This window comes from Phalacrocorax aristotelis, chromosome 3 (genome assembly GCF_949628215.1).
Source record: "Phalacrocorax aristotelis chromosome 3, bGulAri2.1, whole genome shotgun sequence".
NCBI lineage: Eukaryota > Metazoa > Chordata > Aves > Suliformes > Phalacrocoracidae > Phalacrocorax > Phalacrocorax aristotelis.
In genome coordinates, this window is record NC_134278.1 from 124,583,078 (window position 1) to 124,609,289 (window position 26,212).

A 26,212-nucleotide genomic window follows, 5' to 3' on the forward strand; every position below is an offset into this window, starting at 1 on the left:
AGGATTAAAGAAGCTGCCTATGTGAGATACCACAGTGTTCTGAGAATGACCACTGGATCCTTTCATACATTTTTCTACTCAGATGAGGTGCTCAATAACAAGAGCAAAATAGCAGGTCTTTCTGTTGTCAAAAAGTATATTGACTTTTGCAGTATTACATAGAATAGATTGCCCCTTTTAGTGCACAGAGACATGTACATTTTCTACAAAATGAGTTAAGTGTATGTATATTTTTATCTTGTCTGTTTCTACTTGCAAACTTCTTGTGGACCTGCTACATGCATCCTGTACCCTCATACAAAAAATGCAGACAACGTGCTCTGACATGTGTGAGGAAACAAGCAGAAAACTGTTCCTTTCTTTTACAATGATGATCCTAATCTCTGTACAGCAAGTTGTCTTAATTAAAGCATTAGTATTCTGATTAAGCAGCTCCTTCGACTTAAGACAGTTTTCAGGATGTTTGAATCACGTCAAATGATACAACTTGAGTGAGTGTTATTTGGTGTTAAATTTGCTGCTTTAATTTTTATCTAGCAGTTTCTATATTTAAACTTGACTTCCTGCATGTTTTTCCAACTTGGTATCACTGAAGGACTTGGCACCAACTTGAGGAATTCCCAGTAATTTATTGTACAGAGTCATAACTGCTGAGCTGAGTTTTCCATCTGTGTTTCCAAGTGCTTCCTCTAGATGCTAAAATATTGAGCACTGTCATTTTGCTGTCATGTGGAAATAGCAGTCTTGCAGAAAAACAAATCAGCTGATTTCAAGGTGTATAACTGAGACAGAAGTACAGTAGTTCTCTGTTCCGATTCACTGGGCTACATCAAAATGTTTGCTTAGACTAAAGCACTGGAAGCAAAAAGTTGAACGTTAATAATATATATGGCTTATCACGTTATAAAGCTTTAAACATAAAGCATTAACAATGTTGATAAACTGATGATATTAAAAGCAATAGGAACCATTTTTTTTGTAATCTAAAAATTAACCTTGTCCGTAGGATTATCCTTTTCAGAAAAAGTACGTTAACTTTTTGTAGGAGCTCACGTGTTATCTTTCTGTTTTTCAGACTTCAGAGATAGAAATGGAGTCACAAGTCCATCTGTATGGTCACACAGCAGAAATAACAAGCTTGTTTGTATGCAAACCATACAGTATAATGATAAGTGTCAGCAAAGATGGAACCTGCATCATATGGGATTTGAACAGGTACAAGTATATATGTAACTCTTTCCAATGTTTTTTCTTACATACCTGTTTTCCAACTTCTGGGTATCTTTACCCTTTTAAAGGTTACTGAATTTGTTCCATGCATATCTTACAGTGAAGTCACACTTAATGTGGTTTTTTTTTTCCCATAAAGAGTGTTGGCATTCTAGAATGAATATTAAAAATACCATCATCGTGCAAAATGTGCTTGACAGTAATAGAACTCTTGGATATTTTCCTCAAAGAACCTTTTCTGTGTTTGAGTCTGAACTTTAGGCTTGTTTTCTTTTTATTTTCTTCAGGCTGTGCTATGTCCAGAGCCTGGCTGGGCACAAGAGTCCTGTGACTGCAGTTTCAGCTAGCGAAACAACTGGTGATATTGCAACAGTTTGTGATTCAGGTATATTTGGCAGTCAAGAAAGCTGTTTTGACTTGCAGACCAAATAAATCAGGAGACTTGCTATTATATTAGTTACTGAGTATGTGTTAATCATCTGAGGACGCAGTTGACCAAAAATAGGAGTGCTCTTCTTTTTTGCATGGTAACATACATATTTCTCCAGAAATTATTCGGCAGGTGTTTAAGTAAACTGTAGAGATATAAAAGCTAACAGCTTGATCTCTTTTTATAAAGACTTGAAATTTCAACAGAATCCTGGGAGACCTAAATTCTGTGAAGTTGGCCGCTTTCATTTTTAACAGGGATTTCTTGTCAAACGTACAGTTCTTCAGTGTATTACAGAGCAACAGAATTTTTTACTCACTTTATCACTTTAAATGCTTCCGTATCCCCAGAAGCAAAGAGATTTGCTTAGCTATTCACTAGGTTAAAACAAAGAGGAATTACAGCTATACTATACAGCTATAAAGAAATAGTAGATATTTGTATTAGGGCCCCTACAGAGGGAAATAATTCTCTGTCATCTTATTTTAAAGCAGGTTTTTGTACTGTCTTGTTTTCCTGATATTCCTGTTTCTGGCTGAGAGCCTTAAGACCTTTTTGAGCAGGAGAATTCTGAGTATTTCATAAATAGAGATGCTCACTGACTTGAGGATTGACTATGTGCTACAAGACTGTGTATTGGTAAAGCAGGGCCAAGTCAGAGTCCTCACGCTGTTTTGCTGTCCGTAAGGATACCTGTGTGCATGGTGTTAACTTGAGACTGGGGCAGAAATAGGTTCTCTCTGAAAGACGGAGTATTTTTCCATTGATCCAACGAGTTACACGATAAGAAGGAAGAGAGCTTAACTTTTTCTATCCATATTGTTAGAAGACTGTTATCGACCCAATTCTTACTTTGGGCCAATTTTTTCTCTTTTTGCCTTGAGTAAGGTAGGTCTTACATACTCAAGTATCTTTTAGCCACTTACTGCAGTTCTCCATAGACTGAACTGAAACACATGCTGTTCCAAATCAGGGAGTGGGGGGAGGAAAAAGGCAAAATAGCACAGTCTGTAGTATTAAAGGACAAGGGGAAGTTATTGTGGCAGCTTCAGAAACCTAATATTCAGCTTTTAAACTGATATGGAGACTTGGAACTCCACTTCTGTAGCTCACAAACCAATGGGGTTTTTTTCTAGAAAATACTGTATTCTTTAATTGGTAAGAGACATGAGTTTCAATCCCTTTTAAGACAAAGCAGTAGCTGACTTTTGTTCTTTGATAGAATCAAATAATCCCAGATAACTGGGTAAGTTAAGCATGCTTGCTACTTTTAAGTATTTTGCTTAAAACACAAACCAGGGTACAAGAACTAGCTGTTTAAAGCAGATAGTATAAATTCCTTCTTAGTGCTTCCCTGTTAGTACATGAAAATTGGTCATTAAAAGTAAATCCATTTTGTAAGAGCAATGTTCCATAAACATGAAGTCATGTCTTCTAATGCAGTGGCTTGGTGGTTTGCATGCTCCCTGTCACAAAAGGAGGGAAGAGTTAATTGTTTACTGCAGCACGCATCACTGAGTCATTTAAACCTTCTGATCTTTCAAGAAGTTGAATTCTTTAACACCTAAAGATTGTTGCATAGACCTAGTTGTAGTCTATTTTTTAAAGATTTATTATTGAATATTTATTGTCTATTTATTTTTGAATACTGCTATGCTATGTTCTGTTGCAGTTGGAGGGGGTAGTGATTTGAGACTTTGGACAGTTAATGGTGACCTCGTGGGACATGTACACTGCAGGGAAAGTATTTGCTCTGTTGCTTTCTCTAACCAGCCTGAAGGAGTGTCTGTCAACGTGATTGCAGGGGGACTTGAAAATGGAGTTGTAAGGTAAGTGTTTAAAATTTTAATTCTTAAAATGCTTTAGCTTGGGGTCACAGTGTGAGAGCATGTAGCCAAACATCATGCTGATATCTGGCTTTAAAGAAGGTGGATAAGCTATTGTTCAGTTTCCAATCTTAGTAGTTGCTAAATAGGTTACGTTTATCACTGAATCATTTGTGAAATTAAATGCGAAAAAAATTACTCTTTCTTTCAGACTGTGGAGCACGTGGGACTTGAAGCCAGTACGAGAAATAACATTTTCAAAGTCAGCCAAACCTATCGTAAGGTAAAAAGATGTTAAATATACAATAAATGGATTTTTCTTGTGGGGATGGGGGGACCACAACAAAATAGCAGTGAGTACTGAACATGGATTTGACGTGAGGAAAGGAGGTAAACACCCATGTCTAAAACAAGCAATGCAATCCTACTAATTATTCGTGAGAGCAAAATGAACACAAGCATACTGTATTTGTAATGACAGTAATAACTAGTTCTGTTGCCGGCAGATAGAAATTAGCAGGATTCCCTTGGGAACTGAACAATGGCTACTCTTCATATTCTTAAGTTTAATATTTTTCCCAAGAACCTGTGTAAAATCATTGGATAACCTTAACTTTGTCAGACCCAATTAGACAGGTTTTTTCTTGCTCAGAAATAAGTGAAAACACTGCATTTTTGCTGACCATTATTTTTCTTCTGATGCTGGAGGGAAACAGTGGAGAAGGGAGTAAAGGAAACACAGAGGAGCCTGGAAGCTGCCATTTTGGAGTGCTTGTGTAATTTTCTCTTGAGTCCCCTTGATTTATATAAGCAGAACTATACTAATGCCAAAATGTTTTTAGAACACATTCAAAGGATTGTCTCTGATACCCTAGTGGTACAGTAACCTGCACAGAGGTCTTAACGCTATGCCAAAACTTTATCATCTTAATGTTAGCATAGTAACAAATTACTCTGAAAAATTTTATTTGACCATTGCTGAAATATCTTTTTTCAAACCCAAACCACTAATCACCTTTTTTTAGAAATTAAAAGCATTGTCTGATAGCAGTCACTGCCTTTTGTTTAGCTCCTTTAAGAAACATACTTCACAAAGCTTGTTGATAATGATTTAGTAGCTGTTTAATAATTTAAAGTTTCCTGCTTAAATGAGACAGAAAATGGCTGCTGACCTTTGTGCTCTCTAACATTACCCGTGGCATGACTGAAGGGCTTTACTACTGTTATAGCTCAAGAAATGCCTGGCTGAACAAAAGCCCTGTGCTGTGCCATGAAATCTGATGGATTTAGTTCCTGCCTTTGTCAGCAAGCAAGTTCAGAGGGCACAGAGTTCTGCAGCTGAAAAGCCTTCCTTTCAGAAGTAGAAGGGGCAGCCCAGGGAAAGAGTAGGATGCTGCTACTGATCCTACCCTGTTCTTTGATGCTGCAAAGAAATGAGTACTGAACTGCCTGGCATGCTGAAGTGCTGAACAAAGCTGAAGTTCAGTCTGGCTACAAAAAATGCGTAAGCAGGTATATGTAAACATATTACTAGGTTAATGTACGCACTGGGTCTTCCCTGAGAACTAATTCTTGTTGGCTATACTCATATGGGTTTCTTAATGTCTTCTGGCATTTTAAATAGCCAAACCTGATGTAAAAATAGATTGTTTTCTTGTTTTTCAGCCTTACATTTTCCTGTGATGGTCATCACTTGTTCACAGCTAATAGTGATGGAAATGTTATAGCTTGGTGTCGCAAGGACCAGCAGCGCTTGAAGTTACCCATGTTCTATTCATTCCTTAGCAGCTATGCGGCTGGGTGATGACTACGTTTGCTGCTAACTCTGATGCACTTTAAATCCAAAATAGATAATAGAATTTCTTATTTAACTGGATTTTTGAACTAGTTTCTCTAGAATGACTGAATAAATTTAAATAAGAGCTGTCTAAGGTGGTGTAAAATTTTGTGTGCATGCACAAACTTGAAGCATATCCAGGTCACCAGGAAGCTCTGGTCATATACTCCAATACCAGCAAAGGGACTCATAAATGCTCTAACATACAAGTCAAAATGCTGCAATACGAAACCTAATAGTATTTTTTTAAATCACTTCTTGGACAGAAGTATTTAAAAAATTGATTGATAATGCTTATTCCCCCTTGTAAGTTGTAAAATATTAGCAGCATAGACTTCTGTAAATATCTATTAAAATGTCAGCATATGTATATCTTGTTAGTTGAGTGCAGTATAGTTAGCTCTGGGATAAGCAACCCAAAACTTAAAAATCCAAGATCATGTAAAATTGCTTTTTTTGAGAAGCAAGGAACTTAGTAGGTGCTTTTTGCACCACCTTATGGTATTGTAATGCTAAAAATTGAATTTTGGTTATCTTTATATTTGTAACTTTTGCCATCTTCTGTTAGTGTGAGTCTTTACAACAGACAAAATATTTGTCTTAGCAGTGGGTAGACACCTCATAGCATCACGAAGCAATAGTTAGATCACGTTTTGGTTTTGTTTCTTAATGTAGTGTTAACTCCTGAACTTTGTAACACCTAGCTATTGCAATTCTGTGGCAGAATATATATTGTATACATATACAGCTTATCCTCCAGAGCTCTAAAAAAGGCATTAAAGAAGGCACAGATGTGCTGCCTGTTCTAGTGTCATTGAAGTTCAATACACTGTAAAATGTTTGAATCTAACTGCTTGAATGATCGATGTTCATAGGCATCAGATGTTTTGGAAGAGTTTACACAGATACACTGTGCAAATATGTTATTTATTCCTAGGTGCTATTTTTTGAGGAATTAAAATAAGCCTCCATTGTGAAAGGCTTAACAAATTTGAATTCTTAGGCCAGATGAAAAAATTAACATTTCAGTTGATGGATTTGAAGAACTCTAAACCTGCCACCGTGACCGAGTGCCTGCCAGTCATGCGAATGGTAAAACAGGGATGTTACACAAGTCTAATAGTTGTATTTTCCTTTTAAATAGCGTTGCTTTTTCATCATTGACATGTTCCACTGTTGCCATATGGATGAACTGCTAGATCTTGTGTTTAAGGTTCATCTGCCTTCAAAACACTGTATATGGAATTGTCAAGTTGTGATGATGATGACACACAAATCTTTACACTTCTCTTGAAAATTCCAATCAGTCTTTGGAAATCTTGCAACTTCCCAATCTGAAGAACTTCTCAAACTAGAAAAACTGAAGAAAAATATTCTCGTAGTCCATGACACAAACGCTGATGTTTGATTCAATTAAGCAAGTGGCTAGATACCGTATGAATTGAATTTTAAACTGCGTATATTGTAGCAGCATTGTATGGGATGGCTTTAGTCATGTTTTTCACTGTCTAAATGTTAATGTAAGGTCCACATACAGACTGAAAAGCTTCCTGGCTCGTGTTGAAGTGGTGTGCTTTATTTAAGAGATGAAATATAAATATTGTGGTTTTGGGGTGCTTTTGTGCTCCCTGGTTTGGGATGTTGCTCACAAAGGCTTATTTTTATAAACTAGAATTCCACTTGTTACAAATCAATATGCAAAATTGCTGGCCTTGTAAAGAGTGCAATATTATATTTTTATGTAAAAGTAGAAATGATTTTTTGAAGCAAGGAGTATTTATTCAGCATAACATTCTGGAATTATTAAAATAACACTGCAATAGTATCTGTGCATGATGTACTGAAATTCCCTGTAAATGTCACATTCCACACTGTCTTTGTATACACTGCCACATTGTTGGGTAATAAAGAGACCTTTGTACCAAATTGTTTGAGATTGAGAAACATGGTTTTGACTTAGTTGCACTTCTCTTCTCTTGGGGATCTTTTGCACACCTTGCTCCGGATGAATTTCTGCTGGTTCTCATGTCTTTCATATTTTAAAAATCATGAAGTGGGGAAGTTCAGTTCATGGACTGCATGATGTGGCTGTCAAACTGAATAGGGGGTATAAAATTGGAATTGGGAAGCCCTAGACATATCACTTTGCACATGTGTGCATGTGTCCTTCCTTCCCGTAGGATGTGTGGCTACTATTTGGATGAAGGGATGACTCTCAAAGCAAAGATGTTTCCCTTCCTCCCAGCTGCCTCCTCCCTGAAAATCTGAGCTACGGCAAGGCAGGAAAGCAGTTCCTCTCTGCATTCTTGGAGGGAAGGAAGAATAGTGAGATAGTCCCTTGTGGTGGGGAGAGGAGAAGGAGTCTCCAAACCGTAACTGAAAAATTGAACCCTGCTCTCACATTTGACATCTGCTGTTCAGCCAAACCCATGGCAAGGGACAGGAGAAACAAAGAAAAATCAGTAGAGAACTGTAATGGAACTGAATTAAATGATAAAATTTTCTGCAGGAAAAATGGTTTGTGACTAATAAATACACCTTTGAAAAATGAACTTTAAGTATTATCTTGGCATTTAAACTACATCTGGCTCTGGAGAAAGAGTTAAAAATGAGTTCCTTCATAATGAGCAATCCCTTCCAGGATTTCTTGTGTTTACTATGATTGCAGTATTTACTAAGCATTTTGTGCATAGAACTTCAGAGAGCAACAGGGGAAATATCACCTGCTTTGCTACTAGCAAACTTGTAGTTCACCTCTTAGTTTTCTTAATGCTTTGTTTTGTTTAAAGCTGTATTGGCTTATTGGCTTATTTTTTTCTTCTTGCATATGCAAATAGAAGCACACTTCCAAATGCTGCTACTCTGTCACACACACACAAAAAAAAGCCTTGCTTACCTTGAAAAAATATCCACTGGAACATTAGTTAAGCTGCTGGAGGTACAGACAGCACTGTTTTCTTTGCTACAGTAGTAAGTTATAAGCTACTGACAAATGACCTCCATGACAGTAAGAGGGGTAGAGATTTACCTGCTGTAACTGCTCTGGAGTGGGGTCATAAAGACACTGATTTTGCATCTGGATTGCTGTAACAGGCCATGCTGTGTATTTCACAATTTGGGCAGGTCCCTTTTGAAAGAGGATTAAGAACTGTGTGACTAGTCTGATTAGACTCTTACACTATCCTGGGCTACCCAGCAGAAAGAAGTTGAGTGAGAACATGATCTTTGTTTCCGTTTTGGGCTTTGAGCTAGCATTCCCAGAAAGTGAAAAAAGAAATCCAGATTCTCTAACACAATTGAATATAGCCCATGTAAGCCTCGTCAGGGGTTAGTTCATGTAGATTTAAGGAACAGAAATTCATGCTAGCTGTTAATAGGTATTGCATTCAAAACCTGTAGGACACTTCTGGTTGTGGTGGAACATATAAGTTTGCAGATTAAAGAGAAAACTTGTTTATGTACGATGAAAATACATTTTAAAACAGCTATTTTGCCCCTTACATCTTAGCTTAAAGAATAAAATTGTTAGAATCCAGTGGTAGAAGTGTTGTGTAAATCAGTGACAACTGTCAGATGATTCAAATAATCAAGCAACTGTTCTTTGTCTAATAGCATGTAAATCCTTTGGTAAATAGAGCCTTTTGTAGAATGATGATGCAATTAAATGTGAATGAAACAGCAGCAGCCCTGGGCCAGTTAAGTTTCTGATCAGTTTCTGGAGCTCTACTTAAAGTAAGCTTATGAACTTAACTTATTTATATTCAGTAATGTTTTCCTTCTTAGTGCTGCGTTTCCTTCTCACAAGCCACTACCCTAAAAGCCATTGACTCAGTTTTTGAAGAGGCTGCCCTTGCTCCAAAGCACCTTCTTCCCTGTTCTGTGTAAAAAATAGATGTGACTTGGAAATGCTTCTGCTCTATTAAGATGGAATGAAAGAAAGTGCTGATAGCGGGGTGAGAGAAAAGGGTGACAAATGTATGTCTTTCCAGAGGAAGCAGCCACCTTACTGGGGAACAAAATAAATTAGATTGTGCAGATGGTATTCCTGCTAATGCATTTATTATTGGCAGACTAATTTTTCAGTTAATGTTAATCGGCACTTTAACTGCTACCGACCTTTATGCTGGACTCTCAAATTTGTAATGGGGAAGTATATAAAAATCGATCTATAAAGCTGAAGCGTTTTACTGTGGCATACTAGCCTTGACAAGGTCACTCCTAGTGCTCCATTTTTCGCGGTGGGCTTTTAACTTCACCCTTCCTTTGCTGGGCCTGAGGAAGGGGCAGACAGCCCAACCAACCTGTGTCTCACAGGCTTTCCTCATTCGATGCATTAGAAACACCTGGCTGGCTGACTGATCCCTAGCGTTCGCCGCCATCGGAGAAGTAGGTGGCTGCAGCGGTAGAAAGGCGGCGAGCGCTCGCCAGCACGCCGCTGCCCGGGACGGAGGCAGGCAGGGGACGGAGGCAGGCAGAGCCCGAAGGCGCGTCCGGGCGGGGTGCGGAGCCCTGCCTGCACCTCACGGTCACCTCAGGGCCCGGCCCGCTTCCCGCCTTGCGGGCGGCGGAGGGCTGCCAGCGGGTGGGAGCGCCGCCTCGGCCGCGGGGCGGGAGGCGCGAGGGCGGCGGCAGCCGTTGGCAGCCGTTGGCCGCCTCGCCTCGCCTCGCCCCGCCCGTCAGCGCCGGCCGCGCCATGTGCCGCCGCCGCCGGGCGCCGAGCCGGGCTGCCAGCAGCCTCCCTCGCTCCCTGCCGCCGCTGCCGCCCCCGCACGGTGAGTGCCCCGGCGCCGCCGGGCCAAACCCCGCCGCGGGGCGGGGGGGCGGGAGGGGGCGCCGGGTGGGGGGCAGGCGGGATGAGGGCAGGTGGAGCGGCGGCGGGGGCACACGCCGCGGGGCGGGGCGGCCGGTGGCGGCGCTTGGGCGCGGGGGTTTCTCCGTCGCGGCTCCGATGTCCTGGGAAACCCGCGGCTGCCTCCGCTCGCCCGGGGCGCGACCGGCTGGCCTCGGCCGCCGCCAGCGCCGCGCCGGCAGCCCGGTTGGTCCCGTGGGCTGTCGGTAAACAACGCCGCGCCCTGCGGAGTTACCCTGTTACCCCCAAAAGTCGGCTTCGGCTCTGGCCGTCGTTGTCTTCGGTGGGGGAATCCCCCTGCTCCGACAACCTGCCTTGTGCCCGGGTACCCCTTCCCGCGGACGGGGGCGAGGGGTCTCCGCCCAGCCTGCTCACCCCTCTTCCTTCAGCCGCTGGTGTGAGGGCGCAGGGAAGGGGCGGCTGTTCCTGTCGACTGGTTCGCGTCGGTGGAGGGACAAATCCTACCGCCCGGCAGCTGCGGGCCGTGGTTGTTAGCGTGCGGTGCTGTAAGCTGCTGCACAGCAAGACGGTTAAGGTAGCGCAGTGAGGCAGAAAACTGGAATAACAACTGGCAAACGGCTCTGTCCTGCAGGTAATAAAGTGCCAGGCTTCTCGGAGGCGTTTTCTCTACTTTTATATGTTACTATTCAGTCAGCCACGTTTTAAACATTATTTAAGTAGAATAATTGAGTTTCCCATCTATTTCTTTAAAATGCCACAACTATCTTTTAAAGTTAGCGGAAGAGATAAAAGAGTAGGTAGGTCTCATCCTTCTGGCTCAGACTTTATAGATCTCTGATGGTTTGCTGGACTGTATGTGCCCATAAGCCCATAACCTGTATGCTGGTGATAAATATATTGCATAAAAAGATTGTCCGTGTGAAATGTCACATTGGTTCACCCACTGCCTCCTTAGATTTTTAAATGTTGAGAAGTGAGATGATGTTTTTCATTAAAAGATTTGGGCACAGTGGCAAGAATTTTTGGAACTCAGTAGTTGGACTGGGTATAGCACCTATGTTAGATGAAAGCTGTTGAAGTTTGGCTCTTTTGCAGTTACGTGATCAGCAGTTGTTTTTTGAAGTCACCAGATTTATGGAATGAAAATTATATTCTCTTCTTATTGTGAGCAATAGTCTTGCCTGTAGTCTAATCATTTCTGCTCATACTACTGAGCTTCTCCTTAGTGGATGGAGTATAAAGTTGTAGTAGTTTTCTATTATTTCTTCATGCAGCCATGGGATAGAGAAAGCAAAAGGATTCCTTAGCCTCCCTCTCTGTTTACAGAGCTACGCCAGGTGCGGTAAATCTTGGAGTGAGGTCGCAGAGGCAGTTGTTCCTGTCCCCCTTGTGCCATGCATATGAACGCGAAATTCCCTATGTCGTGTGGACAGTGATGCTAGCTTATCTAGTGCTCTTAGTATGGGGATGTTTCTTAAGTTTCTCATATCTTAATAGCAACCTCCCCTGAAATTCCTTTGACACGCTAGTCTGGCATGAAACAGCTGTGAGGCTATAAATTTTGCTGTTTATATTCCTGTTGTGTTTGCAAGTGGCTAATTAAACATGGGGATCTTTCCACAATTTAGGCTGTGATTTGCAGGTCATTATTTAGGGATGATTCCCACTAATGTCACTGGGACTTAGTTGCTTGATTGGGTTAACTTTTCTATGGTGCTGCGTGGTTCAAGAAGTACAGAGCTTGTGTGGAAGGTGTTCTTCAGAGTCGTGAACCCTGGGTTCTTCTGCCTACTAATTTCAGGTCCATCACTTTAGATTGCTGAAAGAAAATAGAAGGCAACAATTGGGTTTAGGGCTTTCTAGAATGAATTCTACGGGTCACTCTTTTGGTATGGTTTTTTAAGGTTGTACTTAGAAGCAGAGAGGCAAAAATTTGCAGTCCAGCTTTTCACCCCTGTTGCTTGTAGAAATCTGTACTGAAGAGCTTAAATTCTATTTTGCTTCTATATTACTAATTTTTTCAGACTTTTTCTGCATTTTACTAACAAGTGTTTATAAAGTTTGGTAAATGTAGGTTGCATGCCTTACCCCTTGCAAGGTAAAGCTGTACCTGCAAATATTTATGCAACTTCCTGGGTTATCATAAGTTGGCCTTTGAAGTGCTGTTGGGTACAAGCTAACCTATTCTAAAAACAAATAAGGAAAAGTTGCTCTTCATGAGCATTTTTATGAGCCCTGGAGGTTAAGATCTTTGGCACAAATGAGTTCACTGCACCCAGAAAAAAGAATGAAGTTCATGTGAGGTAAAAAACCTCAAAACCCCAGAAAATTCAGCTGGCTAGGAGGCTGTCGCTATGCAGCTTTCAGGAGCAATGCTTAGGAAACGGCTGACTAGCGTGGTGTGACAGTCAGCAGAAACTACTTGGCTGAAAAAGGCTGTGTAGCTGCTGTCACTGTTCTTTGTTAACGTGATCAGCGTTCCTCTTCTCTAAGAGTCACAGGGACTAGATTAATGAGCCCAGTGCCCTGCATAAAAATATGCTGGATAAATGAGCTCCTGTATAATCTAGGTCTGCTGGCATGTATTGAGAACATGTAGACGGCACGTAGTCTGATTGCTAACATAGTTACTGTAACTACGGTGATTATCGGGACCTGCGTACGTGTGTATCAATCTAACTTAATAGGGGGCTGCTGGGAAAACAACCAGCAATGAACATTAGTTGAGCCTAGCTGGGTAATTTCTGGTTCAAGGCTGTTTAGGTAATTTAAAAGATAGGAAGAACTTATGCCTTTTGAGCATCAAAAGAACTGTGGCCAGCAGGTCGAGGGGGGTGATTCTGCCCCTCTGCTCCGCTCTGGTGAGGCCCCCCTGCAGCGCTGCATGCAGCTCTGGGGCCCTCAGCACAAGAAGGACATGGACCTGTTGGAGCGGGTCCAGAGGTGGCCACAAAAATGATCCAAGGGCTGGAGCACCCCTCCTGTGCAGACAGGCTAAAAGAGTTGGGGTTGTTCAGCCTGGAGAAGAGAAGGCTGGGGGGAGACCTTATTGTGGCCTTTCAGTACTTAAAGGGGACCCCTAAGAAAGATGGGAGGCAAACTTTTTGGCAGGGCCTGTTGCAATTGGACAAGGAGAAATGGTTTTAAACTAAAAGGGAGTAGATTTAGGCTGGATATAAGGAAGAAATTTTTTATGATGAGGGTAGTGAAACACTGTCCCAGGTTGCCCAGAGAGGTGGTAGATGCCCCATCCCTGGAAACATTCAAGGTCAGGCTGGATGGGGCTCTGAGCAACCTGGTCTGGTTGAAGATGTCCCAGCTCACTGCAGAGGGGTTGGACTAGATGGCCTCTAAAGGTCCCTTCCCACCCCAAACCATTCTATGATTCTATGATCCTGTTAGGCTGCCCCCCAGATACAATACAAAGCTGCTTGTGCCATCCCAGGGGTCTAAAGGCCTCGAGAATACTCAACTTTAAAAGGAGCTGTCTTAGGAGAGAGGGTTGGAGCTGTTTGTCAGGCTGCAGCCTCAAAGGAACCACTGAGAGAGATCCCATAAGAGGGTGTTCAAAGGAGGAGGCTTCCTCACCTTCCAGGGGATGGTCGTTCAGGGAGACGGTGTGTAGTAGACTCTCTTGTTATTAAAATTTTTCTCTCCAGAGCTTTATTTCTAAGTAACAATATTATTTCATTAAAGAATATTAAGGTTATTAAAGAATATCACAGGTCCTAAGGAGAACAGAACCAGCCCTCAGCCAAAGCTGAGATACAAAGAGGACCAGTTCATCGCAGCGTGGTTTGAAAGTGAGTACAATTCTCATTGTCAACATGAATTCATGTGTAATAGGGCCTTAACTGATGTGCAAATATGTACTATATTTGTAGAGAGTGAGAGAAGGCAGAGGTATTTGTAGCTTGGTAAGTGAAAAGTGAAACAGGAGAAATCCCTCTTATAAAGTTCTGGAACCAGAACTGCCTGTGAGAAAAAAGAGATTAGATACTTAAATGGATGCTAAGCACTTCCAGAAATAAGGTAGTTAAATATTTAAGTGTGTGTAAAGGCCAGGGTAAGAGCAGGATTTGAAACAGAACAAATGTTTGTGCTTCAGAGTATAAACAAACCTCTTACTTGGGATAAGTGGAAATTTTCTCCAGTGTCTGAAACACCTAGTTCCAGACTTTTTTAAAGTTCTTTTTATGAAACCTCTTACTCTGTTTTCTGATATAGTGAAATAGTTTACCAGAGAAGACATGTATTTTCTTTTTTTAGTTTGTCCCCATTTGCTGTTTCAGAATATAGGTAAGGACATACTATGTCTGTGGCATTGTTTTGTAAACATTTGGATTTTTTTTAAAGCATTTTTGTGCCTAATAGCCTTTTCAAAATTCCATTATGGTCTAAGTTCAATCTCTTATTCAGTAGATACTTTACAACTAGCTGGAAGAACTGGAAACAGTGTTCTCGCCAACTTCAAAGCAGCCAGTGACAGATCAAATTGTCTAGCTCTAACGTTTATCACTTTTATGGTTTGAGTGAATGAATTGTCAGAAAACCTTGGGAGATCTGGAATTCTCTGGACTGTTCATGGAGTTTCAGTTGCTTAACTCAATTTAAATGTATTATTCAGAATTAAATTTCTAATTTGCCTTTGGACTTGGGCTGTGGCAGATGTAGAAATTGCCCTGTGACTTCATTTAGCTTTGACTTTTTTGGCTCTGTGGTCATTAGTAGTCTAGCTGTGGAGATGGTAACAAAATTTAAATTATTCATACTTGTGGGGATATCATTCTGTAAACAAAGATAAGTATGTTTATTCTTATCTTTATGGATAGGTCAAGACTGAAAAGCTAGGGAGTTGAGTTGAACAAAAAGTCCAGAGATGAGCTGTAATTCAGAACTCTGGCTCTTGTGAAGGTCTTGTATTCTTTCCACTTGTCCACTGCAAGTCAAAACACATATGAAAAGTGTTTGGAGGCTGTTGGTTGGTTGTGGGGTTTTGTACCATACAGAGCATTTTTATGCAAAGCCAGTTCCTCCGCATGTCTTTAATCATGTGCCTTGTGAGGAATATGAGTTAAAAGATTGTAAACAAAGACCAAGACAAAAAAAGAAAAAGCTACTGTGTTCTGACATGATTTTAATTCATCAGAGTGTGTGCAAGGGGGAGACTTGTGTTCCATTCAAATGACACACGTGTACAGAAAACCTGTTCATCTTGGCATATGTTAAACCTCTTGTTTTATTTGGCACAATTAATATATTTTAAGGTAGCATTTTTCCTGCCTAGTCTTATAAAAGTGCTGAAAAATATTATTTTGCTTCTTCAAATTATTGTTGAGCATGGTTCACCATTGTATTTGTATTCCACTATCCCATTTTCCAGCACAGGTTACCGGTTTTAGAAAGAAGAAACATCTATCTTTGCCTTGTCTTTGAGCATCTGTGTTTTGTGAAATCGAAGCAGTTAAAATGTTATTTCTCTATTCTTTTTGTGCTCTGGATTCTGTACTTCTATTAACTCTAACATGCGTAAGACATTGTATGTATAATTTGTTTTAAAAGGGTGTTTCCTGTGTCCTACTTTATTTCCTGTTTGTATCTCATACCCCCATGACTGGATCAGGTAAGCTATTGAGGTTCAAGAAGGGAAGTCTGTGTAGTTCTAGATTTTCACTTCTTGTCCAGAAATAGGCCGGAAGTATTCATTTTGAAAGACCTGAGCCTAAAACTCTTTTAGCAGCAATAAAAAATGCCTCCTTTTGTGTGTTTTGTCCTGCATCCCAGCTGCTTCTCACACCCTGGCTTTGCATTGCCTAACTTTGTATTGGTTTATAACACTCCTTGCTAGACTAATCTTGCTGGCATTTGGGGTATACCATATATACAGGACCATAGGCGAGTGTTTTGGCTGATCGAAACCTCAGCACCTAGACTTAGTAGTATAACTAGTCCAGGACCTCTCTAGGTCATCTGTATCTTATCTTTCTTTCCATGTGGGCTGAGCTCAACTTCTCCTGACTTCAAAATAGTAACTTTTACTTGTGCTGGACCAGTGCGCATACTGGTGTCACCGTGAGGTCTCCTAACATGCAGACCACCTAGGGCATATATCTTGTAAGTTTATTCATGGTTCAAATGTAGTCATCTTGACTAATCTGGTCACAGTGCTGAGGACTGCATGATAACAAGTTGACTTACCCTCAGGCTCTCAGGGAGCAGCAATGCAAGAAAACAAAACACTGACATACCTTAATTAGATGTCCCTTCCCAAGAGCTGCAGATCTCTTAAAATATAATGCATTTCTATACTGCATAGTATACTATACTGGTGTGTAATCGTCTTTAGACATCACTGGGGATGTGTAAGCAAAAAGTGGGAAACCACTGTATTACTACTTCTTAATCTGTTACTTCATTTCTAAACTCCCTAAAGCTATAGTCAGAATTTTGACTCATTGTCTTAAAGTTTCTCTCTTTCTGATGCTTGGTGAGAGCAGTCTGGCATTCGTTTCCATTGCACACATTTCTGGACTTGTTTTCATGTGTTAACTGGTGTATGGAGCCATTCTGTGTAATGGCTGCAAGGTCTCTTTGTGAAACAGCTGTTCTGCATTGGTAATCTGAACCAGGGCAACCATTTCTATGCTCAAATAATGCCATGTGCTCTGCGTTTGTACGTTGTTTGCAGAATTCAGACTGAGTACTGGCAGTTGAGGACGCAAATATGTAGTGCAATAAGGTGCTATTGAACAAGAGAATAGAAATGTGTTTGGTTTGTATTTGTGACCTACAGCCTGGCAGTGTCAATGTGGTGGGTGAGGGTTGGTTAGATTCCAGATAACGGTTTTCTCACTAATTGCTCTGTTTGCTACCTGTACTTTTAAATTGTGTCAACTTTGTCTCTTCTAGGAAAAACAAAATGAAGGAATTGGTGTCAAACAGTACAACCAATATATCTCAAGCCAGGAAAGCTGTGGAACAATTAAAAATGGAAGCATACATGGATAGGATGAAGGTAAACGTAGACTTGTTGATATTTTGAATCCACTCGCTAGTTTGCGGTACAGCCTCCCTTTAATATTGCAGAAAGACTCGATCAGCTGAAGTCAGAATTCTGTGTTGAGCTATAAACTGGTATTCAGTACTGTGAATTAGTTACATACTAACTCCTTGGCTCTAGCAAAGTGATTTTCAAAGACTGGCTTCTAGTCTGCCTGTTACATCTGTCAAAAGGAGTATTTTGTGAAATATGTAAGATCAGCTGGCACATGCACTTCAGGTGCTCTTCTTTGTCACCTGTAGCTGAATGTAAGTGCAGCTCAGGTTTCTTGGTGTAGGGTAAGCTGTCCTGTAAGAACTGGAATAAGTCTTTAAGAGATTGCAATACTTTTCAATAATAATGAGACGAGTTGAATGGCTTTTATTTGTTTTAGCACAGACAGCATTGCACAAAAAATGTATGATTGCAGTGCTCAGTTACAATTCTTCACACTTGATAGCCCGTTGTACGTGAAGATTTCGTTTTATCACGCCTCTAAATATATGTGGGTTAAATGTTTTAACTAAAGGCACTATGAAAGAGAGGTTCTCAACACTTTTAACCAGAAAAGCCTGTGGGGTTATTCTTCCCTGTCATTCTGCCTTCCACTAGGCTAAAATTTTGTGACTAAATCAAGCACCTAGAAACTAGTAATGTCACAGAAAGTTTTAAGAAAACAGCGCTCATCTCTTGCACACTCTCTCCGCCTCTGAAAATAGGGAATAATTATTTGGATGAAAAATCTAGCTTCTACAACTAAGAAAAGTTTAGAGATGGAAAGACTAGAAAAAGGAGTACATTTAAATAATCAGTTTTTCTGCAAACAGCTGTACAAACTGTAACTGTTTGTAACTGAGGTTACAAACTCAGTAAGACAGTTTAGAAATGTTGTACATTAAATTCTTCATGTAGTCTTAACTCAGTCTGTCCATCCATCCATCCATCCTGCATGGGGAAATCCTGCATGCAGTCAGCATGGGGACAATAGTATATAATTACAATTTAAAAATAGTATCAGATTATAAACTCACTGATCAGAAATATAGTATTTATAATTCAGAAATAATAGTGCAATTCACGAGTAGTTAATCTTGCTTATATGAAAACAAATTTCAGTTGTTTCATTTTGTTGCAGTTTACAGCAATGTCTTGTAAGAGCACTGAATTTGCAAAACTGTAGTTTCCATCCTGTATAGTGTTTTGACAAATTCATCACGTAGTCGATGCCTGTTCACAGGGACAGGTATTTCTGTTTCCGTCAGTAAGGGAAGGTCTGCCTTTTCAGTGTTCAGTGGGGTTACTCCCCCTATTCAGGTCATATTGCAGCTGCATGAACAGCAGAACTGACAAGAAGGAGTGGGTGTGCATGGGCAGCAGAGGAAGGGGTTGGAAAAGTATGAGCCAGATTACTGGAATTTGAAATTGTTGATACTTAGTAGATTGTCTTAAACTTGCTTTTATAGAGTCAGTGATAACTGTCACATACCACGTCGTTAGCTCAGTTATGCAGGCAGCTTGATTAGTTAAATGTATAAAGTTCTTAACCTTTGTCTTTCTTACATATGTAATTATTTTTAGTTAGTTTAATTAAAAAGAACACAGTTATTAGCAACTGTGGCAGACCTAAAAATCAGATTGCTTGAAAGTGCAATTATTTCACCTTTCAAAACAGCTTGGGACCAAAAGGGCACCAAAGAGAATCTAATGTGTTTCAGTATTCTGAGGGTTACTGTACAAACATAAACCAGATGTCTTAATTTCTAGATTTTCTTTGAACAATTATAGGAGGAATTGTGAGAACAGACTGGTTGGCTTTTTATTCCCTCAAGATCTGCCTTGCCTTTTAATCTTGGAAACAGTTAAGTGTGTGTTTCAGTGTAGCCAGATTTTACCAAGAGACTTTCCAGTGGTTTCAGTGGGAGCTTTTGAGTTCCCAGATCATAACTGTAAAGGTAGAGAAATGAACTTACGTCCTTTTTTTTTTCTGGTGTTTTGCATGTGCTTGAACTAGTTAGACATTTAACAAAAGGTCAGTGCTTTCCAAATAATTTAATTAAACACTGTTTTGCAAGTAGCTATAAGCAAGCAGTTATTCCCATTATAGACAAGACCACATTGTTAACATTAAAAAAGAAATTTTCAAGGTGCCTGCATTACTGACTAAGGTAGTCAGAAGTTCCAGCCCACTTTTTTACTACAAAGCCATTTTGTTTTCTGTGCATAGTTGCTGCTGTAACCAGCAAGAGTTAGGCCTGCTCAGTTAAAATCTTGTAGTTAGAAGTATGATGATAGTTGCCCATTCGCTGCTGTGTTCTGGATTTTTCAACTGATTTAAAAAATCAAGTCCCATAACCAGTCAGAGCAGCAAGCAATGCAGTGTTTTGAGGTTCCACAAAGACAACTTGCTGTTGAGGTATAAAAGAAACAGGACAACTTAAAAGGGGAGGATGAAGTTATTGGTGTATTGATCAGTTGCTGGAAGGAGTATGACTGTGGTGGGTTTTTGTAAACTGCAAGAAACCCAGAAGAATCATAAATTGAACCTGCCTTACTTCCCTGCAGAAGGAATGGCTAGAATTATAATGGAGAAGTCAGCAGAAAGCAGGAGGCGCTGGTTTCAAGCTAGGAAACAAAAAAATGAAATCAGACAAACAGTAGCCTCATGACGTATAGAATAATGTGTCTTCCAAAGATGTTAGCAGTAAAGTAGAGAAAGCAAAGATAATATTGGTGCTTTTTTCACAGTTGTCCCCAGAATAAAGCACTATTTAACCTTCTCTTTGCAAGCAGGAAAGCAAGGGGTGCTCTGACATTTAAGAATCGTGGTGTATCAGTTATTATTCCATTTTCTTTTTTCTTAAGAAGGTAGAAAATATTCCTAAGTGGTTCTGAATAGTGTTGGGAGGTAAGAAGTGGGATTGCCAATAAATGTGTGTGAATCTCTTTGTTTTAGATGTAAAGGATAAGCAGAGTGGGTGTCATAGCAAGGATGGTAATTAGTCACAGTCTATGACAAGACAGATGACACAGTAATTGCAGCATTTTGTCCTGTCATTGAAGGTTATAATTATTAGTGCAGCTAACAGGATTATATTCTAACTTTAGCTGTTTTTATCACCTCTGTTGTTCTGAAACATAATGGCAAAATTCCACAGTTGTCCTGAGACTAATTCTTTAAAGCATTGGGGTTGCGTGTGTTGTTGGTTTTTTCATTTTGGTAATTTGACAACCAGACGAATTTTTCACTACACAGAATAAAAGTAATTGTATAAAATGTAAGACCGGCGTGATACATATACGCTCTATCACCTCTATCTATGGGCTTTAAAAGATTTTAAAAAATGAAATGTTAACTTTGTGTTCGAATTCATCAATCAAACGAGTCTGGTTTTTTTTCTTTAGCCGCTTCTGCAATATGTATGAATTACTTTGAATCTGCAGACCAAGCTGTCTTGCGTAGGAGAGCTGACATGATAAATGTGTTAACTTCATTTGAATATTCAAATTACACACGTTTATTTTAATTCTTGATAAAAGCTATTCTGAAACTGTCCAGCAGCATTCAGCTACAAATAAACCTAAAAGTGAATAAAAGCTGTAATGGGGTGGTCTTCATTTAACTTCCTCCATGACACAAACTGGATGATCAGCATGTTACTTTGTGTAGTAACAAACCACAGTATTGGCTGTTAGGTGACCTCTGCATGCTGACCTTTCCGCTTGTAGCCCTGATGCAATGCTCAATGCGGGGGGCTTCCGCCGCTGCTGTTCTGAATAACAACACTGAGCAGGAAGCTTGCTGGAGGCAATGTTGTATTTTGCCCTTTTTTTGGCCACAGTTCTGACTTTGCCAACACTGCTCACAGCCACAGGAACCAATGTTTTCAGTGCTACTGGAATGTCATCAGCACCTTAACTCCCCATAGTAAATGGTTACTATTCCTCTGCAGAAGCCTAAGCTACTCCAGTTTAAGTGAAGAAAGGGCCATAATTCAGTTTTATAACCACTGTAACCCCAATGGGGGGCTTCCTTCTCCCCAGACTTTTAATTTTTTTAAAAGATGAAAATACATGGCCTAGTACAGCCTGGGAAGTTTGACAATGTGCCGCAATGTGATCATGTTCCTCGGTTCCTAGTTGCAGGTTTGTTTTCTACTAAATTGTACTATGAATTATGGTTTGTCCAGAAGCAAACTAATTTGTGAATTAAACACTGTGACATTGAATAAAGTGCTTGATCTGTTCATGATGTTTGGCATTCCTGCCAGCACGCTGGAGGACAAGTTAGATACAAAAATTTGTGTTGTGCTTTTGCTAGTGAATATCCTTTTCATTGTTATATGATGTCAAAGCACAGTAATGGGTAGAGAAACAGAAAATTATATTACTGGGTTTATCGCTGCTAAGAATAATGATTGAAATTGTACTTTTCTTCCATCGAATGAAAAGCAGTGTACTTGGTCTGATGCCACTTATCCGTATGTGGAACAAACAAGATAGTTATGGGAAGGTCGAGTCTGTTGAAGTGCAGCGTTGGTTCTCTGCTCCTGTAGGGTCAGTCTACTTAAAAAGATTGTTGGTTTCATGAATAAAATAACTTATTCAGTAGCTTAATAATTGAAGACAAAATGTGCTGGGCATCTGTAATAAACCCTGCCTTTGGGACCCAGAGAATTAGACTAGCTCTCCATTAGGTTTGTTATGACATAGCACTGAAAATGTCACTGAGCTTTTTGTGGGCACCTGTGGCTCTGAGCTTGACTTGCTTGGTTGGAACGCAAGAGTTCAGGACCAGCTAATAAATTAGTTAGAGCATAGAACTGCTTTGATTTGAGACATGCAGCTGAGTTTGAAGGACAATAGAAAAGTGAAAATGTGTACGTTAAATAATTATGAATGTACTGGTGATTGCCATTAATTGAAAATACTTGTCCAGGATGCTGTGGTGGTACATTCATCCTGACGTTACTGGAAACACGCTAACCTCCTTTTCAGTGGATGCATTCTATGCTAGCTTATACTTTGCTGAGGTACAGCATCAGTCATTAACAGAGAAAAGTGTGTTTGATGTCTTTTGATCTTTCTTGGGCTTGATAGGAATTTTGTAGTCCATGTCCATTGTGCCTCTCTTCGGAGACTCTGCTTTTTAAAGATTCACAAGTAAATTTAAATGAAATTTGGGAATACGGTAGGATTCCTAAGTTTTCTGTTTGTCTATTACAGTTCTACCTCTCTGTTCGAGACAGTGCCCTCACACGCCAAGCCTCATTCTTTTGTCATTGTTTAGCAAGTTGCTAATTGAACTATGTCTGAAAATAATTACAATCCTTTCTTTTTACTTTGAAGTCCATCATATTCCACACATTTTTGTTTGACCTCCTTCTCTTTTGGGAAGCACTGGTCCTTCTGAATATCTCTGTTGATCTGCTCAGTCCAGTGCTCAGTCTTCTGCTTGGCGTTGGCCCAGCAATCTGTTGTTCACATGTGATGTCTCTGCCCACACTTTTGTCTTACAGGCCGATTCAAAGGCAAACTAAGTTTAAGTAATCTAAACACCCAAACACCCTTGCTTCCTCTGCTAGCAGGCTAGTCTATACTGGGATGCCAACCATAGGTACTTTATGGGTTTAAGCATCCTACAAAGGCATGTTTTAGTGGATATTTAAAACATAAAATGTCAGTTATTTTCTTCCATAAGTGTATTTAAATTTCATGTGAATCCTGATCCAACATCCATTGACTTCATAGGTCTAATCTGAAGCCTACTACAGGCTGGACGTGTGCCAAAGCAAGCAGGGTGTGGGGATGCTAAAGCCAACAGTGATGACACACCTGCTAGGAAAACAGCAGAAATCTGATTCTTTTTTTTTTTTTCCCCCCCGCTTCACTATAGTTGTGCAAACACACTGACCTCAGTGTTTGACTCAGGAGAAGCTCTCAGGGTGCTCAGAGAAAAGGCTTTTTTGTAAAGACTTCCTATCTCATTTTCTCAACTCTGTCATAATATTAATAATGATTAAACAAAGCAAAGACATACAGATACTTGTAAATATCTTGCTAATGGTGCAGAACAAAAATATTTCGTATATACATTCTAAATTCTTGAAAAAATAAATGAGCCACAGTGGCCTAATGTCACCAGTATTCTTATGGCACAAGGCTGGTTTCAGCTACAGCTGAAAGGGTTTAATATTTAATTTTTCATTTCATGCAAAATATCCTGTATGCCAACACACTTGTAGGACTTTTCACTAAGCATAAACAAACGTTCTGAATTTGGAGACTATAGAATCGTTTGTTTTAGAAGTATAAAAATATTAAGGTAATGCTCAAGTTTAAATTAATGCAATGAATAAAGTACTACTTATAATAACATACTAAGCAGAAGGTACTAGTCTGAATTCATTGAAAAGGGCAGTATTTAGCTTAAATGAGAGCTATGACACACGATGATCAAGTTTTGCTCCTGATTTATTTTCTCTTTTTAATCCCATGGTCATGTGCCTAAAGAACTGTTTGTTTTGCATCCAGAGGAGCACAGGGTAGAGAGAGCGTTTAAGTGTAAGGTGGAAGACCTTAGAGCCTTGCTGCTCTAATGACTGGAAATAGGCGCTGAAGCAGGCAGCCTCAGCGGAAACACGCTTCAGGGAGAGTCCCTATTGCTTATGGGCCATTAGCACATGCATTTTTTTAATGAGTATATGCTCCTGACCTTCCTTCTGATGGAGAGGAACAGCTGAACACGAATCATATAAACTGACACCATTTCATGTCACTATGTTAAATAATATGTATGTAAGGTTACTAGGCCTAGTAAGAGTAAGTTCAGCGTTTGGTCTCTAGTAATTTAAAGGATAAACCAATCTACTCCTATTTTGTGATAGATTATCATATGTTGTGTGAAGAATATTGGTGCAATGCGGATTGGTTCAGAATCAAGTATTACAGTAGTTCTCTCTTCTCTTCTATTAGGTATCCAAGGCTGCAGCAGATTTATTGGCATATTGTGATGCTCATATTGGAGAAGATCCCCTTATTATTCCAGTGCCTGCATCCGAAAATCCCTTTAGGGAGAAGAAACTCTTTTGTACTATCCTTTGAGTCAGTTTTCCATTAAAAATGTCTTCTGCTACAATTTGGTATCAATGTTGCATGCTTTTAGTTTTAGCTTTTTTTTCTTCAGATGTCAATACTTAGCCTATAAGTACAATATTTTTAGGAGGTAGTGCATTTTCTGGTAAAAAGAAAAATTTTAAAAGTCCTAAAAAATGCAAGATAATCCTTATCTTTCAGACCAATGTACAACTTTAATTTCAGTTCTTCATAAAGATTCTTTTGGTCTTAATGAGAGTATTGATTACAGTATCAAATTGTAGATGTCGTCTTTCCTGTGCAGGTGCCAGAGCAGGGGCACAGGCTGCCCAGGGAGGCTGTGGAGTCCCTTCCCTGGAGACATCAAACTCTGCCTGGACGCGGTCCTGTGCCCCCTGCTCTGGGTGTGCCTGCGCAAGCAGGGGGTGGGACAGGATGATCTCTAGAGGTCCATTCCAACCCCCACCATTCTGTGAATCTGTGTCCAGTTTTGGGCCCCCCAGTTTAAGAAGGACAGGGAACTGCTTGAGCAAGCCCAGCGGAGAGCTACCAAAGATGATCAGGGAACTGGAGCATCTCCCGTATGAGGAAAGGCTGAGACCTGGGTTTGTTCAGCCTGGAGAAGAGAAGACTGAGGGGGGATCTCATCAATGCCTATAAATATCTAAAGGGAGGGTGTCAGGACGATGGGACTAGGCTCTTTTCAGTAGTGCCCAGTGACAGGACAGGGGCAATGGGCACAAGTTGGAACACAGGAAGTTCCACCTAAAAATGAGAAACTTAGCTGTGATGTCTTTGCCAGTCATAGATTTTTCTGAGACCTAAATGAGTCATACCAATTCTGAAGCTATTTTTAACATTATTTTCTTTGGAAGATGAATTTAATTCATTTGCTTTTAAAAATTTTTATCTAACGAGAGTAGTGTGACCTTTCCTCAAGTAGCACTATTTAGGAAAAAAACGGCAGTGATTTACGATGTTTGGAACGACCAGTCTTATACAGTAAGTGATGTTTATAAATATGTTTTGTGAAGACTGTAATAAACTTGACTATAAAAACAATCTTAGTAAAGCAGCATTGTAACTACAAGCAAAACGAAGATGTATAGTTACGCACCAGGACTGCATCAATAAAACTGTAGAAAAACGTGGCTGCTTCTATCTTATTTTGAATGATAATGATTTAAATTATTTTAGAAAGTAAACTGAACTGTAATATATCAGCTGTTCCTGAGGGTCTTAGTGGAGGGTGTAAATCTGCACTGGTCAGTGCAGGGAGGGGGATTACACTTCCTGAGCAGCTCTCTATGTGCTTTTGCCCATGAGAGCAAGACTTTATGGGGATGGAGAGTAACGGTAAATGAATGTTGTTCTGGAATATGCAGCAAGACCACTGGGCCATCGATGGCCGATAAGTTTGTATATTTTGAAGCCACAAATTAGTCACAAACAAGTTATCAGCAAGTAATTTGTAGAGGTTCTGGGAGGTTTTTTGTTTTGAGCTTGTTTAAAGTGCAGAGAGAGGAAAAGAATGAGGTATGGAATGACTGATCTGTCGTCTTCATTAAGTAAAATCAAGCTCAATCAAGGCATCTGATGGAAATAACTTATTGACTTTTTTAATTCTTCAAAAAAAAGTTACCACTCCTCTCTGGTCTGATATATGTGATATATATATATAGATATATATGATTTTTCACTGCAGTACATTATATGTGGAGTGTGTCAGTAAGATGGAAATGTCACTCCTCAGAAACGCCGGTCAAGTCAGCCCCACAGGTAAGGGGGGAGGCAGTTTCCTTGGAGAGTTGCACTAGTCTGATTGGATTGAGGCTCTGAACAGCCACCCATAACAGAGGGTGCTTCCTCCGCACAAACTTGTATTCCATAAGCATCTTCGATAGCTGTAAGGCAAAGACTAGCTGAGGAACTGAGGGCCTTGGGATAT

The 26,212-nt window shown here is 40.1% G+C and overlaps 2 protein-coding genes across 7 annotated transcripts in view; both read left to right on the top strand.

The window, feature by feature from the left end:
• LYST (lysosomal trafficking regulator) overlaps positions 1–7,249 on the top strand; it is an 86,060-nt gene extending 78,811 nt beyond the window's left edge. For all 5 annotated transcript variants that reach the window (XR_012659933.1, XM_075089442.1, XM_075089444.1 and 2 more), the window contains 5 exons: positions 1,076–1,215; positions 1,518–1,615; positions 3,333–3,489; positions 3,698–3,769; positions 5,152–7,249. Coding sequence is in view for 4 of the 5 variants with exons in the window: in XM_075089442.1 (XP_074945543.1) it covers positions 1,076–1,215; positions 1,518–1,615; positions 3,333–3,489; positions 3,698–3,769; positions 5,152–5,290 (606 nt within the window). In the remaining variant the exon portion in view is untranslated. The remainder of the gene's footprint in view (positions 1–1,075; positions 1,216–1,517; positions 1,616–3,332; positions 3,490–3,697; positions 3,770–5,151) is intronic.
• A 2,684-nt stretch (positions 7,250–9,933) lies between these two features.
• On the top strand, positions 9,934–24,307 carry GNG4 (G protein subunit gamma 4). Of its 2 annotated transcripts, XM_075089447.1 has the most exons (4): positions 10,005–10,095; positions 13,830–13,936; positions 17,043–17,148; positions 24,145–24,307. In XM_075089447.1, exons 3-4 carry the CDS (start codon positions 17,053–17,055, stop codon positions 24,271–24,273), a joined length of 225 nt encoding a protein of 74 aa, XP_074945548.1. In that variant the 5' UTR covers positions 10,005–10,095; positions 13,830–13,936; positions 17,043–17,052; the 3' UTR covers positions 24,274–24,307. The 2 variants fall into 2 exon arrangements, with proteins under 2 accessions (XP_074945547.1, XP_074945548.1); XM_075089446.1 differs by lacking the exon at positions 13,830–13,936 and having other exon boundaries at positions 9,934–10,095.
• Positions 24,308–26,212: the final 1,905 nt, after the last annotated feature.